This window comes from Salmo salar, chromosome 10, assembly GCF_965601325.2.
Source record: "Salmo salar chromosome 10, fSalSal1, whole genome shotgun sequence".
Classification (NCBI taxonomy): domain Eukaryota; kingdom Metazoa; phylum Chordata; class Actinopteri; order Salmoniformes; family Salmonidae; genus Salmo; species Salmo salar.
In genome coordinates, this window is record NC_138300.1 from 99,073,487 (window position 1) to 99,090,766 (window position 17,280).

The 17,280-nt window shown below is 44.9% G+C and overlaps 1 protein-coding gene across 3 annotated transcripts in view; it reads left to right on the forward strand.

The window, feature by feature from the left end:
* The window catches only part of lrrc56 (leucine rich repeat containing 56), a 38,493-nt gene extending 24,403 nt beyond the window's left edge, over positions 1-14,090 (forward strand). For all 3 annotated transcript variants that reach the window (XM_014125150.3, XM_082957281.1, XM_082957282.1), the window contains 8 exons: positions 292-388; positions 608-805; positions 6,264-6,444; positions 8,629-8,886; positions 9,286-9,353; positions 12,297-12,439; positions 12,556-12,758; positions 12,939-14,090. In XM_014125150.3, the coding sequence (XP_013980625.3) occupies positions 292-388; positions 608-805; positions 6,264-6,444; positions 8,629-8,886; positions 9,286-9,353; positions 12,297-12,439; positions 12,556-12,758; positions 12,939-13,456 (1,666 nt within the window). In that variant the 3' untranslated portion in view covers positions 13,457-14,090. The remainder of the gene's footprint in view (positions 1-291; positions 389-607; positions 806-6,263; positions 6,445-8,628; positions 8,887-9,285; positions 9,354-12,296; positions 12,440-12,555; positions 12,759-12,938) is intronic.
* Positions 14,091-17,280: the final 3,190 nt, after the last annotated feature.

Below are 17,280 nucleotides of genomic sequence, written 5' to 3' on the forward strand. Positions count from 1 at the left end.
GCCCATGATTGTGGAATGAGATGTTCGAAGAGCAGGTGTCCAAATACTTTCGGCCATGTAGTGTACCATAAAAAAACCGCCACGATGTACCTTTACATTGCAGGAAACTGCTCGTCTCTAGCCTAAACCGTTCAAAAGTTAGGACTCATGTTACGGGGCAATTTATTTTCTTTCCATCCTGGATTTGCGGTTCACATTTTATAAATTCATAAACCATATGTCGCAGCACCTAAGGTTCTGTTGATACAATTCCACCCTTGCCTCTGGATCATGGCTGTCTATGTCTCCCAGGGACCTGGGAACCACGCTGTCCCATCTGCAGGTGCTGTGGATGTCTCGCTGCAACCTAGCAGACCTGGATGGGATTCCCTCCTTCTCCTCTCTCAAGGTAGAGTTGGTACTGGAAAACTTTTGCAGTGGACCATCATCAACTAGAGGATAGACTTGTTCCACCTGCCTAATTCACCTGGCTTCTACCCACCTTGCTCACCTGTGAAAATCTCACAATTCAACAAAAGTTGAAGTTTTATGCATTTGACTATGTGCAAATAACAGTTGAGCGACACTAAACCTGAGCCTGTGTTGGTATGTCCTCTCCCTGCGCTAGGAGCTGTATGTGGCCTACAACAGTGTGTCGGACCTGAGTCAGGTGAGCATGCTGGAGAATCTACAGCTGTTGGACCTGGAAGGGAATGATGTGAATGACCTGGTGCAGGTGCAGTACCTGGGCCTCTGCTCCCAGCTCCACACACTTACCCTGGAGGGAAACCCCGTCTGTATGTGCCCCCACCCCAAAGGCACACAGGTACGTATACACACTCCTACTGTATCTTCTTACCCTAACCCTCACCACAATTCCACAATCGTGTATATTATTGAATTCATTACTGAATCCTCATAGATACTCCAAGTTGTGTATGTGTGTGTATGGGGGGCTGTGAGCCATGCCTGGCTCAGGCTGTGAGCCATGCTCTCTCCGATGGGCCCAGATGATATTGGCCAAAATGCAGTGAGTCTGACTGTGATCCCAGGCTGCTTTAAAGCATGAAACACACCAAGAATCTCACTGCCGATAGCTGCTTATCACAGTGGGAAGCCGTTCCTTCTCTTGCTAGAACAAAAGCGGTACCTGCATGCAACCCGGTAGCAACGAATATACACTGCTCAAAAAAATAAAGGGAACACTAAAATAACACATCCTAGATCTGAATGAATGAAATAATCTTATTAAATACTTTTTTCTTTACATAGTTGAATGTGCTGACAACAAAATCACACAAAAATAATCAATGGAAATCCAATTTATCAACCCATGGAGGTCTGGATTTGGAGTCACACTCAAAATTAAAGTGGAAAACCACACTACAGGCTGATCCAACTTTGATGTAATGTCCTTAAAACAAGTCAAAATGAGGCTCAGTAGTGTGTGTGGCCTCCACGTGCCTGTATGACCTCCCTACAATGCCTGGGCAGCTCCTGATGAGGTGGCGGATGGTCTCCTGAGGGATCTCCTCCCAGATCTGGACTAAAGCATCCGCCAACTACTGGACAGTCTGTGGTGCAACGTGGCGTTGGTGGATGGAGCGAAACATGATGTCCCAGATGTGCTCAATTGGATTCAGGTCTGGGGAACGGGCGGGCCAGTCCATAGCATCAATGCCTTCCTCTTGCAGGAACTGCTGACACACTCCAGCCACATGAGGTCTAGCATTGTCTTGCATTAGGAGGAACCCAGGGCCAACCGCACCAGCATATGGTCTCACAAGGGGTCTGAGGATCTCATCTTGGTACCTAATGGCAGTCAGGCTACCTCTGGCGAGCACATGGAGGGCTGTGCGGCCCCCCAAAGAAATTCCACCCCACACCATGACTGACCCACCGCCAAACCGGTCATGCTGGAGGATGTTGCAGGCAGCAGAACGTTCTCCACGGCGTCTCCAGACTCTGTCACGTCTGTCACATGTGCTCAGTGTGAACCTGCTTTCATCTGTGAAGAGCACAGGGCGCCAGTGGCGAATTTGCCAATCTTGGTGTTCTCTGGCAAATGCCAAATGTCCTGCACGGTGTTAAGCAGTAAGCACAACCCCCACCTGTGGACGTCGGGCCCTCATACCACCCTCATGGAGTCTGTTTCTGACCGTTTGAGCAGACACATGCACATTTGTGGCCTGCTGGAGGTCATTTTGCAGGGCTCTGGCAGTGCTCCTCCTGGTCCTCCTTGCACAAAGGCGGAGGTAGCGGTCCTGCTGTTGGGTTGTTGCCCTCCTACGGCATCCTCCACGTCTCCTGATGTACTGGCCTGTCTCCTGGTAGCACCTGCATGCTCTGGACACTACGCTGACAGACACAGCAAACCTTCTTGCCACAGCTCGCATTGATGTGCCATCCTGGATGAGCTGCACTACCTGAGCCACTTGTGTGGGTTGTAGACTCCGTCTCATTCTACCACTGGAGTGAAAGCACCGCCAGCATTCAAAAGTGACCAAAACATCAGCCAGGAAGCATAGGAACTGAGAAGTGGTCTGTGGTCACCACCTGCAGAACCACTCCTTTATTGGGGGTGTCTTGCTAATTGCCTATAATTTCCACCTGTTGTCTATTCCATTTGCACAACAGCATGTGAAATGTATTGTCAATCAGTGTTGCTTCCTAAGTGGACAGTTTGATTTCACAGAAGTGTGATTGACTTGGAGTTACATTGTGTTGTTTAAGTGTTCCCTTTATTTTTTTGAGCAGTGTACCAATGCTCGTCAGTGGCCAACAACTTGACTTTTAGCCAATCAGCGAGCACAAATGGTAATTTTCTCTGCATGTCCACGGATGAGCTTAGTCACACTTCATGTGCAATGCAGGCTATGGGATGGTAGCTAGATACAGTGCATTGGGAAGTATTCAGAACCCGTTACTTTTTTCACATTACATTTACATTACATTTAAGTCATTTAGCAGACGCTCTTATCCAGAGCGACTTACAAAATGGTGCATTCACCTTATGATATCCAGTGGAACAACCACTTTACAATAGTGCATCTAAATCTTTTAAGGGGGGGGGGGGGGTTCGAAGGATTACTTTATCCTATCCTAGGTATTCCTTAAAGAGGTGGGGTTTCAGGTGTCTCCGGAAGGTGGTGATTGACTCCGCTGTCCTGGCGTCGTGAGGGAGCTTGTTCCACCATTGGGGTGCCAGAGCAGCGAACAGTTTTGACTGGGCTGAGCGGGAACTGTGCTTCCTCAGAGGTAGGGGGGCCAGCAGGCCAGTGGTGGATGAACGTAGTGCCCTTGTTTGGGTGTAGGGCCTAACTACATTATGTTACATTACAGCCTTATTCTAAAATTGTTAAAATAGTTTTTTTCCCCCTCATCAATCTACACACAATACCCCATAATGACAAAGCAAAAACAGGTTTTTCAACATTTTTGCAAATGTATATAAAAAAAATGGAAATATCATATTTACATAAGTATTCAGACTCTTTATTCAGTACTTTGTTGAAGCACCTTTGGCAGTGATTACAGCCTCGAGTCTTCTTGGGTATGACTCTACAAGCTTGGCACACCTGTATTTGGGGAGTTCTCCCATTCTTCTTTGCAGATCCTCTCAAGCTCGGTCAGGTTGGATGGGGAGCGTCGCTGCACAGCTATTTTCAGGTCTCTCCAGAGATGTTCGATCGGGTTCAAGTCCGGGCTCTGGCTGGGCCACTCAAGGACATTAAAAGACTTGTTCTGAAGCCACTCCTGCATTGTCTTGGCTGTGTGCTTAGGGTCGTTGTCCTGTTGGAAGGTGAACCTTTGCCCCAGTCTGAGGCCCTGTGTGCTCTGGAGCAGGTTTTCATCAAGGATCTCTCTGTACTTTGCTCCGTTCATCTTTCCCTTGATCCTGACTAGTCTCCGAGTCGATGCCACTGAAAAACATCCCCGCAGCATGATGCTGCCACCACCATGCTTCACTGTAGGGATGGTGCCAGGTTTCCTCCAGATGTGACGCTTGGCATTCAGGCCAAAGAGTTCAATCTTGGTTTTATCAGAACAGAGAATCTTGTTTCTCGTGGTCTAAGAATCTTTTAGGTGCCTTTTGGCAAACTCCAAGCGGGCTGTCATGTGCCTTTTACTGAGGAGTGGCTTCCATCTGGCCACTCTACCATAAAGACTTAATTGGTGGAGTGCTGCAGAGACGCTTGTCCTTCTGGAAGGTTCTCCCATCTCCACAGAGGAACTCTGAAGCTCTGTCAGAGTGACCATCGTGTTCTTGGTTACCTCCCTGATCAAGGCCCTTCTCCCCCCAATTGCTCAGTTTTTATTTTATCCATTTTAGAATAAGGCTGTAACGTAACAAAATGTGGAAAAAGGAAAGGGCTCTGAATACTTTCCGAATGCACTGTAAGTTCACAGACGCAATGCACACAACACAAAATACTTCCACCAAGTTAGCTAACCACTATAGCTAGTATTGACATAATAATTAAATCACAACGGGTTAGATAGTTTCCTTAAAACAGAACCCTGTGTTAGCTGCTGAGTTAGTGCAGTGTCCTTAGCTAGCTAGCTCTGTTTTGCTTGCTAGCGAATATGCTAACCTTAGCTAGCTAGCTAAACATTATGGCTATGGGCTGGCACTGGCAGTATGGGATTATGAATGAAATTGTTCCTTCGTCTTCTTGCTAGGTAGTTAACTAGCTGAGGCCATCTGACTAGTATCATCAAGGGCTTTCTGCAAAATAGCAACAATAGTGTAGAAAGCTTGGAATCTAGACCATATGCACAGATATGCATTGCCAAACAACGCTACTGCCACCTTCTGGTTTGTAGTATTTTAACAAGGCTGAGATGCTGACAACTTTCAAGGTCTTTGCTGTGTGTAAACAAAAGAGATTGCCGACACTCTGTTCAGAGGTGCTTAGTACTATCGGCAGGCAAATGTTTGACAAACCTACCGGTGTGTCTGTCCCTGTCTGTCTATCTGTCTGTCTGCATCAGGCAGAATGGAATGGGACTGGAGAGCAGGCAACAGGGAAGTGCTGTTCAAAGCAAAACAAACACCAAAACAGGCTGCTCTCATTTGACAAAGTCAAGGCCTAGGGAGCCTATGCACCTGGGGTTTCTTATCCTACACTGTATTTAATTTAGGCTTAACTTTGTTTTGCTTGTGTAAGTAGGGATGGTACCAGCTGTGGTGATGGTTAGTATAAACCTTGCTCAACTGGGCAGGGTGGAGAATATACTGTAGGAAGGTTTTAGCATATATGTTTTGAGTGATGGGATTGAGCCCATATTAAAGTGGTTTATTAAGGTTTTACTATCACACGATGAAGTGGTATGACTGGACGATGCTTCCTGCCCATATCATTCCATGTTTTAGTCTAGTTCCTGTGCCACATATTATCTTGTTTACCAATTGTGGGTTTTTGGGAGAGCCCAGGAGCTTGGCCTGTGAGGCTATGTGCCGCAGTGCTTTGTAGGGTTTTTGGGACAGAGTGAATGTGTTTATTTTCACCTACCCAGCCAGCAGCAGGACTTAGGAAACTGGGGCAGTGAGGGAGGGAAGGCTGATCTGAATATGCATTAGGCCTGGTCCAAGCACTGAGAGAGGGGTCCTTGGGTTTCTCTCTCTCTCTCTCTCTCTCTCTCTCTCTCCCTCTCTCCCCCCTTCTCTAACCCCTTCTTCCCCCATCTCTTTCCCTCTCTCTGTGGGTTTGATCTCTCAGCAGCAGCAGCAGCAGCAGCATAGTGCTCTTACTGGTCTCTATCTCTCCTCTTTCTTCTCTGAGCTGTCTCTCAGTGCTTATAAATGATCAAAGCACAGTACAAGTGCAGATTATTGCCTTTATTAGTACTCTGTTATCGGCCCACTCAGAACCAAGTTCTTTGTCTCCTCCTTTGAACAGAAGTTACACATTCATTGTGCCTTAAAGCTCTATGTTATGTTATGTTATGCTGTGTTATGGTATACTGGTGTTAAGTGTTGTGTATTTGGCATTGAAAGGCTAACTTTGAAAGGTTGGACTTACCTTGGCCTTTATTAACCATTCAAATCACAACTAAAGGTACAACCTTGAACCCTTTTATGCAGTCCTATTACTGTATCACCTATCGTTCTTGATCACAGTCGTCCAGGGGTGGGTCCTGTTTTATCAAACCTAGCCTAATTCAACTTCTCATCTGAAACATGATTTGTTGAATGAGGTGTGGGCTGGGCTTTCTTCCTTCCAGATACAACCACCCCCCTCCCCCTTTCTTTTGTGGATGCTGTCTTCTCCTTTTCCCAGGAGGAGGAGGAGGGGTACTGCTACCGGTCATCGGTGAGGGAGCTGGTCCCACAGCTACGTTACTTAGACGACATGCATGCCAGGGAGGAGGCGGGGTCTCGCTGCAGCAGCTCCATGGGGGAAGACTGGGCCCTGCTCAGAGAGTCTTTTAAAGACTGCAGCTCTACAGAGACAGCAGAGGGTGTGTGTGTGTGTGCGCGTCTGTGCATCTGTGTGTGTGTGCCCATGTGTAAGTGTGTGTGTGTGTTTATGGTTCTATGTGCTTGCATCTGCTTGTGTCCATATCTGTCTGTGTGTGTACAGTGCATTTCTATTCAGTATTCAGACCCCTTGACTTTTTCCACATTTGTTACGTTACAGCCTTATTCTAAAATAGAGTAAATTATATTTTTCCCTCATCAATCTACATGGAATACCCCATAATGAAAAAGCGAAAACAGGTTTTTAGAAATGTTTGCAAATGTATTTAAAATAAAAAACAGAAGAATGTTATTTACATAGTATTCAGACCCTTTGCTATGAGACTCAAAATTGAGCTCAAGTACATCCTGTTTCCATTGATCATCATTGAGATGTTTCTACAACTTGATTGGATTCCACCTGTGGTAAATGTAATTGATTGGACATGATTTCAAATCAAATCAAATCAAATGTATTTGTCACATACACATGGTTAGCAGGTGTTAATGCAAGTGTAGCGAAATGCTTGTACTTCTAGTTCCGACCATGCAGTAATATCTAACAAGTAATCTACCGATTCCACAACAACTACCTTGTACACACAAGTGTAAAAGAAGGAATACGAATATGTACATAAAAATATATAAATGAGTGATGGCCGAACGGCATAGGCAAGATGTAATAGATGGTATGGAGTACAGTATATACATATGAGATGAGTATTGTAGGGTATGACAACATATAAAGCAGCATTGTTTAAGGTGGCTAGTGATACATTACATCAGGATGGCAAGATGCAGTAAATGGTATAGAGTACAGTATATACATATGAGATGAGTAATGTAGGTTATGAAAACATTATATTTGGAAAGGCACACACCTGTCTATATAAGGTTCCACAGTTGACAGTGCATGTCAGAGCAAAAACAAAGCCATGAGGTTGAAGTAATTGTCCGTAGAGCTCCGAGACAGGATTGTGTCGAGGCACAGATCTGGGGAAGGGTACAAAAAAATGTCTGCAGCATGGAACGTCCCCAAGAACACAGTGGCCTCCATCATTCTTAAATGGAAGAAGTTTGGAACCACCAAGACTCTTCCTAGAGCTGGTCGCCCGGCCAACTGAGCAATTGGGGGAGAAGGGCCTTGGTCAGGGGGTGACCAAATACCCGATGGTCACTCTGAGAGATCCAGAGTTCCTCTGTGGAGATGGGAGAACCTTGCAGAAGGACAACCATCTCTGCAGCACTCCACCAATCAGGCTTTTATGGTAGAGTGGCCAGACGGAAGCCACTCCTCAGTAAAAGGCACATGACAGCCCGCTTGGAGTTTGCCAAAAGGCACCCAAAGGACTTTCAGACCATGAGAAACAAGGTTCTCTGTTGAATGACCTGTTTGGCCTGAGTTGACCACATCTGGAGGAAACCTGGCACCATCCCTAAGCATGGTGGTGGCAGCATCATGCTGTGGGGATGTTTTTCAGCGTTAGGGACTAGGAGACTTGTCAGGATCAAAGGAAAGCTGAACGGGGCAAAGTACAGAATGGACCTCAGACTGGGGCGAAGTTCCACCTTTCAACAGGACAATGACCCTAAACACACAGCCAAGACAATGCAGGAGTGGCTTTGGGACAAGTCTTTGAATGTCCTTGAGTGGCCCAGCCAGAGCCCGGACTTGAACCCGATCTAACATCTCTGGAGAGATCTGAAAATAGCTGTGCAGCGACGCTCCCCATCCAACCTGACAGAGCTTGAGAGGATGTGCAGAGAAGAATGGGAGAAACTCCCCAAATACAGGTGTGCCAAGCTTGTCGCGTCATACCCAAGAAGACTCGAGGCTGTAATCACTGCCAAAGGTGCATCAACAAAGTACTGAGTAAATGGTCTGAATACTTATGTAAATGCAATATTTTCATTTTTTTTTTTTATACATTTGTTGCAAACATTTAAAATTAAAACGTTTTTGCTTTTGCTTATGGGGTATTGTGTGTAGATTGATGAGGGATAAAAACAGTTGAATCATTTTTAGAATAAGGCTGTAACATAACAGAATGTGGAAAAGGTCAAGGGGTCTGAATACTTTCCAAATGCACTGTATCTGAACATCAAAGACAGTAGATCCACCAGGCCAGTTCTGCTACTCTGTGTTTTGATATGCATTATTTTCCCTCTTCCCTGTCTGGCCATAGAGAAGAGAGCAGCCAGTGTGTGTGCCTATTCCAGACCCAGCTCTGGCCAGCGCCTAGCTAGCAGCCTCTCCAGTTCCCGTCCCTCCAGCCGACCGGTCACTGCCAGGCCCCTCTCAGCAGCTGGCTCCAGACCCCTCTCTGGGTTGCGACCCTTATCAGCGGCTGGGTACAGAGCCCTCTCCCCTCCCGGGTCCAGATCTGGTTCTGCTGATGCAGATCCAGTCTCTGTGGACCCAGACGCTAGCATTCTGACACACGGTGAGACACTGTATTGGTGTCCTTGGCACTGAAAGCCCTACCATCTCCACATATACAGTTTCAGTTTAAGTCCATGAATAGGTCCATATAATGAATCAGGCTTATTGTTTTGTATCCTTTTTGTGTTAATTAGCAGTTTCTGATTTATTTTTTACTTATTTTGAAAAAGTACCATTCACCTGTATAATTATTCAACACTGCCACCATGAGGACATCTTGTAACAATGTCTGAAGATTCACTATGTATTTTTAAATCAGAGATCTTTGATTTTCCAACCCCAGAATACAGGCATACTATGCCTTATACCTTTAGCAATTTTTCTAAATTCCTATATTGTGACAATCTCATCCCTGATTAGCTATCCTCCATAGTAATGAAATGGTTTTGTTTCTCTCCAGGTGCAGGGAAGGTCTTGTTCTGTGGGAGCCCTGTCCAGGCCCTCAGAGCCAGGCGACAGAAGATGAGGGTTTGTTGACCCATCATTAGCATAAAACGTATTAACTGCAGCATCTCAATCCTTATTTGACAAACTTGAGTCCTCTCTGGCACATTGACCACAGCAGAGATTTGACACAGTTTTCCAGCGTCAGGGGAAAGTGGCCCAGAGTGAAGGGGAGTAGTTATGTGTTGGGGAAAGGGGATATGTAGTCAGTTGCACAACTGAATGCATTCAACCGAAATTTGTCTTTCCCATTTAACCAAATCCCTCTGAATCAGAGAAGTGCTGGGAGCTGCCTTAATCGACGTCCGCGTCACCCGAGGAGCAGTTGTTGTTGGGGTCAACTACCTTGTGTCGTGGAATATTCTAATCAAGTGAAAGAGACTTTGTCATTTCTTCAAACAATTATCTTTATTCAATATCGATGAATTATTGCAATAATGAGGCTGGTTGACCCAAAACCCTCGAGTGTTGGACCGAGTAACCTAACCCTTACACAAATGCAGAGTTCTTTATATAGCTGACTTTATATAGCTGACACTAAAAATGCTTAGTCGTGGTTGGTCGTCGTCGTCGTCGTCGTCGTCGTCCCCCCCCCCCCCCAGTGAGGGATTGTTCTACTCCTAAGCTATCTCTAGTAAAACACATTCTTGTCTATGTAATGCAGTTTTTAACTCGTTTGTCAGCTCAAGCCATCTCTGGTGACCATATGCCCAGATTAGCTGCATGGAACTAGAGTGGAGACCATAAAAACACAGCATTAGCAGGACAGAAATGTCATACTATTAGTTCAATATTAATTGTTAACCATTAATATCAAATAAATCAAGTAAATACGTACTTTTTCTCTCACACTTGATCAAGGTTAGAATGGCACTGTCCCAACACTGTCTTGAACCATTAGGCTACCTGCGGTTACCCCTCTTTGTGACAGGCCATTATGACTGGGTGACGTGACATCTCCCCGTCTCTCTAATGTGATGTCAGGATGAACAGAAGGAGATAATTATCAGGGAGAGGAGGGGAGGGTGAGAGGGATGCAGCTGTTGCCATGGTGACATGACAGATGGAGCACTGCCAATGCCAGGCGATCTGTCACCCTGTCATCTCTATAGACCTGCCATCCGTCACTCACTCTCAAACTGCTGTCACACTCTTCTCTCGCTTGAGCTATCATGCTCTCTCTGTAATCTTTATCCCTAATTTCTCTTTCAGATCTTCTCTGTATTTTGCCTCCCTCTGTATCATTTTTCTATCTCTCCATCCCTCTTACTATTCCTGTCCCTCTATCCAAATCAAATCAAATTCAAATGTATTTGTCACATATACATGGTTAGCAGATGTTAATGCAAGTGTAGCGAAATGCTTGTGCTCCTAGTTCCGACCATGCAGTAATATCTAACAAGTAATATAACCTAACAATTTCACAACAACACCTTATGCACACAAGTGTAAAGGAATGAATACGAATATGTTCATAAAGATATAAGAATGAGTGATGCCCAAACGGCATAGGCAAGATGCAGTAGATGGTATAGAGTACAGTATATACATATGAGATGAGTAATGTAGGGTATGTAAGCATTATATAAAGTGGCTAGTGTTAAATTGATTACATCAATCTTTCCATTATTAAGTGGCTAGAGTTGAGTCAGTATGTTGGCAGCAGCCACTCAATGTTAGTGATGGCTGTTTAACAGTCTGATGGCCTTGAGATAGAAGCTGTTTTTCACTCTCTCGGTCCCCGCTTTGATGCACCTGTACTGACCTCACCTTCTGAATGATAGCGGGGTGAACAGGCAGTGGCTCGGGTGGTTGTTGTCCTTGATGATCTTTTTGGCCTTCCTGTGACATCGGGTGGTGTAGGTGTCCTGGAGGGCAGGTAGTTTGCCCCGGGTGATGCGTTGTGCAGACTTCACTACCCTCTGGAGAGCCTTATGGTTGTGGTCAGAGCAGCTGCTGTACCAGGCGGTGATACAGCCCGACAGGATGCTCTCGATTGTGCATCTGTAAAAGTTTGTGAGTGATTTTGGTGACAAGCCGAATTTCTTCAGCCTCCTGAGGTTGAAGAGGCGCTGCTCTGCTGCGCACCCTTGTTGGGGACCCAGTGTTGAGGATCAGCGGGGTGGAGATGTTGTTACCTACCCTCACCACCTGGGGGCGGCTCGTCAGGAAGTCCCTCTATTAGTCTCTGACTCCCTCCGTCTCTCTATCCCTCTTCTATCGCGAACCTCATCCATCTTTCTCTCTCACTGAGGGGATTTTATTAAGCAAGCCAGGGTTGACCCGGGCTATAGCCAGTCACGTGATCGGGCAAAGCCGGTGAGGCAGGCACGCCCTGCGGAAATCGAACAGTTATCTCTGTCATTTGGTCAACAAGGTAGCATCCCACTGGGTACAGACGTCTGTTCAACGTCGAGTTTTGATTTATATTTGGTTGAGTTGTCAACTAACATGAATTCAAGGGAAAATCAACAAAATACTTCACTATGTCATTGGATTTAGGTTAAAAGTTATCTGAAAAAAAGACAAAATTCCCTTACGTTGATGACTTTTTGCAAATCCAATCAGTTTTCCATGTTGATTCAACGTCAACACATTGTATTTTTTGGTTAAATGATGTGGAAACAACATTAATTCAACCAGGTTTAGCCGAGAAACATACAGTATAAAATATATGTTAGAATTTTCTAACTAGTTTTCATTGGGAATGCAGATAATACATTTTCATGAAAAGCAATAACTTTTGAATGTGAAAACACAGAATGCTACTGATTACTCCATATGCTTAAACTACGTCAATTTTGTTTTGAGCCGACTTCGCCGCTGGCCATAACGGGGCACCTGGCTCATGCCCGGAAGGCAGCCTGGTTCAAAAATGAATGCAATCACTTTTCAACCGGTGCAAAGTCCACCTACCTAGGCGCCCGGGCCAGCTTAATCAAATTCCCTTACTGCCTCCTTATGCAGAATGCGGCTCCCTCCCCTGTGTCCACTCCTAGCACCCCGCCCCTCCATGTTCCAGAGCACACTTATGACCTTGAGGAGCAAGAAGGATGCCAGCGCAGTGATGTGTTCTCTGAGCTCAGGGCCTGGAGGGAACAGCATAACAAGTACTGACCACCTAATCCACCTACTCACTCACTCACTCACTCACTTACTCTCTCACTGTCTGTGTGAGAGATTACTGAACCGACTTTTCACTGTTTTCTGTTGCTTTGTGTTCCAGACGTCTATTAGCCATGGAGAGGGATGGGCCTCAGATACTGACCATTCTCAATGGAGATGAAGAGGAGGATGATGAAGATGATGAAAGTCTCAGCATTTTCAGTGGCAAGGAGGAAGAAGAGGAGGGGAAAAAAGATAGTGCTGGTTTGAGTCACTGGTTAAACACTAACTCGACAGACTCGTCTTCCCAGTCTCCCTCTCCAGGCGAGTCTCTCTCATCTCTGGTTAAGAAGGCCATCAAACATGCCAAACCTACTCAGTATATGAAATCTAAAACCAAGAAACCTAAATATAAATCCAGGGATTTGAACACAGAATAACTTGAGATCACACTACCACAACACAGTCTGAAATGTTCTCTAATAAACTATGTTTAATTTATAGATGTGTTTCAGAGAGAAGCCAAATCCCCTGAAGTGGCCCGGCTCTCCCTGTCCCCTGACTGCACTCTGTCGCCCTCTCCCCCTCAAAGTGCCACATCAACCCCTGGTAGCCGGAGGCTGTCAGTGCTGCGAGCACACAGACTGAGGCTCAGTGGTGGGGTGGCTGGGGCTGCTGTAAGGCCTGCTGAAGACCATACAGACTCAGAGATGATCACAGGAGTCCCCATCTTGGAGAACCAGGGGCTCCAGGAGGCTGTGAGGCCCAAAGTTCCTCTGCTGCCCAAGGCTACTTACCACATGCCCCACAGGCCAGCCTCCAGTGGCCCACTGGTCAGAGGGCTCAGGTCACCAACAGGTGGGGCTTCTGTGCAGTCTGTCAACGGTCTTCAACCAATCGTCTTGTGCAGACCACCAGGGAGGCCGGCCATTATGCGTCTTCACGCGGCCAAGGCAGCTCTGCAGAAAACGCCACAGCGCCTCACACTCCAGCCCAGCAGGGGGAACTCTCATTTAGACTAAGCCACACACTGTGTGGGATTTTTTTCTGAGAGGGGAACACTCAAAACAGGAGCTGAGACAGAGATGGAACGGAGGCAGATGGAGATTGTCCTCCAGGTCCCCGCTCTTCTGAGCTGAGCTATCTTGTGATGTGAAGACTTCCTTATAGTGCAGTGACAAGTCTCCCTCTATGTTATGTTTAGGAAAGAGGACCCTGGGGGCTGGATTACATCTAACTGTCACCTGGAGAATGGAACATAAAAGCTGTGGAATCCAAGTGTGAACTTGCTATCTCAGTTTTCTGACTTCCTCTGATGGACAGTTAGAGAATCACCTGCATCCCTTTGCTCTCTCAGCTCAGCACAGTACAGTACTGACAATGACTCTGATACTGAGCTCACATTGGCTTTACTAAGGACAACAGCTCTATTTGAAAAGGTTTATAGTTTGGTCGAAGATATATTTCTTGGAATGGCCTTTACATTGAATTAGCATGCTTTTCACAATGCTGAATTGTTGTGGGACTGAAGTGTGTTTCACATGTCTCATTCATGTCTCATATCTGTGTTTTTCAGTTTGAATTACATTTTGTACTGTTTTTAATCACTCAAGTACTACCTTATCCACACCTTAAATAAAAACATAGCTTGATCAACTAATCTTTCGTTTAATGGAACAATTTGATCTTGACTAGCTTAGTAAGATCAAATGTCTTAGTTGTTAAATCACATCTCTAGAGTTTGAATCTATCCAGGTTTGTTAAGATATAAAGAAAGCGTGTAGAGTCAAATTAAGGATTATTCTGCAATGGAAGAAATGTATCATCTTTCATTTCACTTTCCCCAACTTTGTGGTGGTGTGGCAATATTATGCCACTTGGGGGCACCATATAACACTACTGCCCCTACCGTATTGTCAAGACTGCCTCCATGAAACTATTCAAGACCCACATTCTACTCTCCGCTTTGGGCCGGATCAAAGAGAGAGTATAACAGCAAAAGCAATTAAGACATCACTAAATGAAATAGTGTGTGCGTGTGTAAATATAACTGTGTCTGAGTGCTTTAGGACAATACTAACGCTGCTGGAGTTTTTTCCAAATATTTGGGAAAACTGGAAAAGTTAGTTGGCCAGTGTCCCTGCTTCGAGAAATGTCCTGAGCTGCTGGAAAAGGGCCAGTGCTATTGTGAAGCTTACAGTGGAAAGATCAGGACCAGAGAGGGGAAAACTGATCCTAAATCAGTTCCTACGGGTAGATAGTAATGAGTACTGTTTGTTTTGACTGGAGAAGCTGTGTGACACCCTCCTCCTCACGTGGCATCCATTGTCAACAACAGGTGCAGGGCCGTAACCAGGGTTTGAGTTTTAATGAGGTCTGGAAGGGGATGGGGGAGGATTTTTTAAGTTGAAGCTCATTTACTGCATTTCTATACAATTAAAAAACTTTAAAATTGTATTTAGAGAACATCAAAAACAAGAAAAAATGACCCCAGACATTATCACCTTGGCTGCTGTAGGCTTATTCACCTCAGTCGATCTACAAACACATAGCCTATTAGCTATACAATTGTAATGTTATACCTCTGAAAGGGGGGAAATATGATAAATTATTCACACTGACATGTAGCATCAGCATTGAAACTAAAATGTATTACATTTTTAGAACTGCATTTTAATGTAGGCCTACAGGGAAGATAGGCCATGTTTATTTTTTATTTTTATTTCACCTTTATTTAACCAGGTAGGCTAGTTGAGAACAAGTTCTAATTTACAACTGCGACCTGGCCAAGATAAAGAAAAGCAGTTCGACACATACAACAACAGAGAGTTTCACATGGAATAAACAAACAAAAATAATACAGTAGAAAAAAAAGTGTGCAAATGAGGTAGGATAAGGGAGGTAAGGCAATAAATAGGCCGTAGTGGTGAGATAATTACGATATAGCAATTAAACATTGGGGTGATAGATGTGCAAAAGATGAATGTGCAAGTAGAGGTACTGGGTGCAGTATGGGGATGAGGTAGTTGGATGGGCTATTTACAGATGGGCTATGTACAGGTGCAATGATCTGTGAGCTGCTCTGACAGCTGGTGCTTAAAGTTAGTGAGGGAGATATGAGTCTCCAGCTTCAGTGATTTTTGCAGTTCGTTCCAGTCATTGGCAGCAGAGAACTGGAAGGAAAGGCGGCCAAAGGAGGAATTGGCTTTGGGGGTGACCAGTGAAATATACCTGCTGGAGCGCGTGCTGCAGGTGGGTGCTGCTATGGTGACCAGTGAACTGACATAAGGCTTAGGGCTTTACCTAGCAAAGACTTGTAGATGACCTGGAGCCAGTGGGTTTGGCGACGAGTATGAAGTGAGGGCCAGCCAACGAGAGAGTACAGGTCGCAGTGGTGGGTAGTATATGGGGGTTTGGTGACAAAACAGACTGCATCCAATTTGTTGAGTAGAGTGTTGAAGGTATTTTGTAAATGACATCGCCGAAGTCGAGGATCGGTAGGATAGTCAGTTTTACAAGGGTATGTTTGGCAGCATGAGTGAAGGATGCTTTGTTGCGAAATAGGAAGCCAATTCGAGATTTAATTTTAGATTGGATATGCTTAATGTGGGTCTGGAAGGAGAGTCCTAGGTATTAGTCCTAGGTATTTGTAGTTGTGCACATATTCTAAGTCAGAACCGTCCAGAGTAGTGATGCTGGATGGGTGGGCAGGTGCTGGCAGAGATCGGTTGAAGAGCATGCATTTAGTTTTACTTGCATTTAAGAGTAGTTGGAGGCCACAGAAGGAGAGTTGTATGGCATTGAAGCTCGTCTGGAGGTTAGTTAGCACAGTGTCCAAAGAAGGGCCAGAAGTATACAGAATGGTGTCGTCTGCATAGAGGTGGATCAGGGAATCACCCGCAGCAAGAGCGACATCGTTGATATATACAGAGAAAAGAGTTTGCCCGAGAATTGAACCCTGTGGTACCCACATAGAGACTGCCAGAGGTCCAGACAACAGGCCCTCCGATTTGACACACTGAACTCTATCAGAGAAGTAGTTGGTGAACCAGGCGAGGCAGTCATTTGAGAAACCAAGGCTGTTGAGTCTGCCGATAAAAATGTGGTGATTGACAGAGTCGAAAGCCTTGGCCAGGTCGATGAATACAGCTGCACAGTATTGTCTCTTATCGATGGCAGTTATGATTAGAGATCGGCCGATTAATCGGAATGGCCGATTATCTTATATATATAAAAAAATCTTAACATAATCACTAGTTAACTATACATGGGTGATGATATTACTAGTTTATCTAGTTTATCCTGCGTTGCATATAATCGATGTGATGCCTGTTAATTTATCATTGAATCACAGCCTACTTCGCCAAACGGGTGATGATTTAACAAGCGCATTCGTGAAAAAAGCACTGTCATTGCACCATGTGTACCTAATCATAAACATCAATGCCTTTCTTAAAATCAATACACAAGTATATATTTTTAAACCTAAATATTTTGTTAATATTGCCTGCTAACATGAATTTCTTTTAACTAGGGAAATTGTGTCACTTCTCTTGCGTTCTGTGCAAGAGGAGTCAGGGTATATGTAGCAGTTTGGGCTGCCTGGCTCGTTGCGAACTGTGTGAAGACCATTTCTTCCTAACAAAGACTGTAATTAATTTGCCAGAATTGTACATAATTATGACGTAACATTTAAGGTTGTGCAATGTAACAGCCATATTTAGACTTAGGAATACGGAACGGTTCCGTATTTCACTGAAAGAATAAACGTTTTGTTTTCGAAATTAGTTTCCGGATTTGACCATATTAATGACCTAAGGCTCGTATTTCTGTGTGTTATTATATT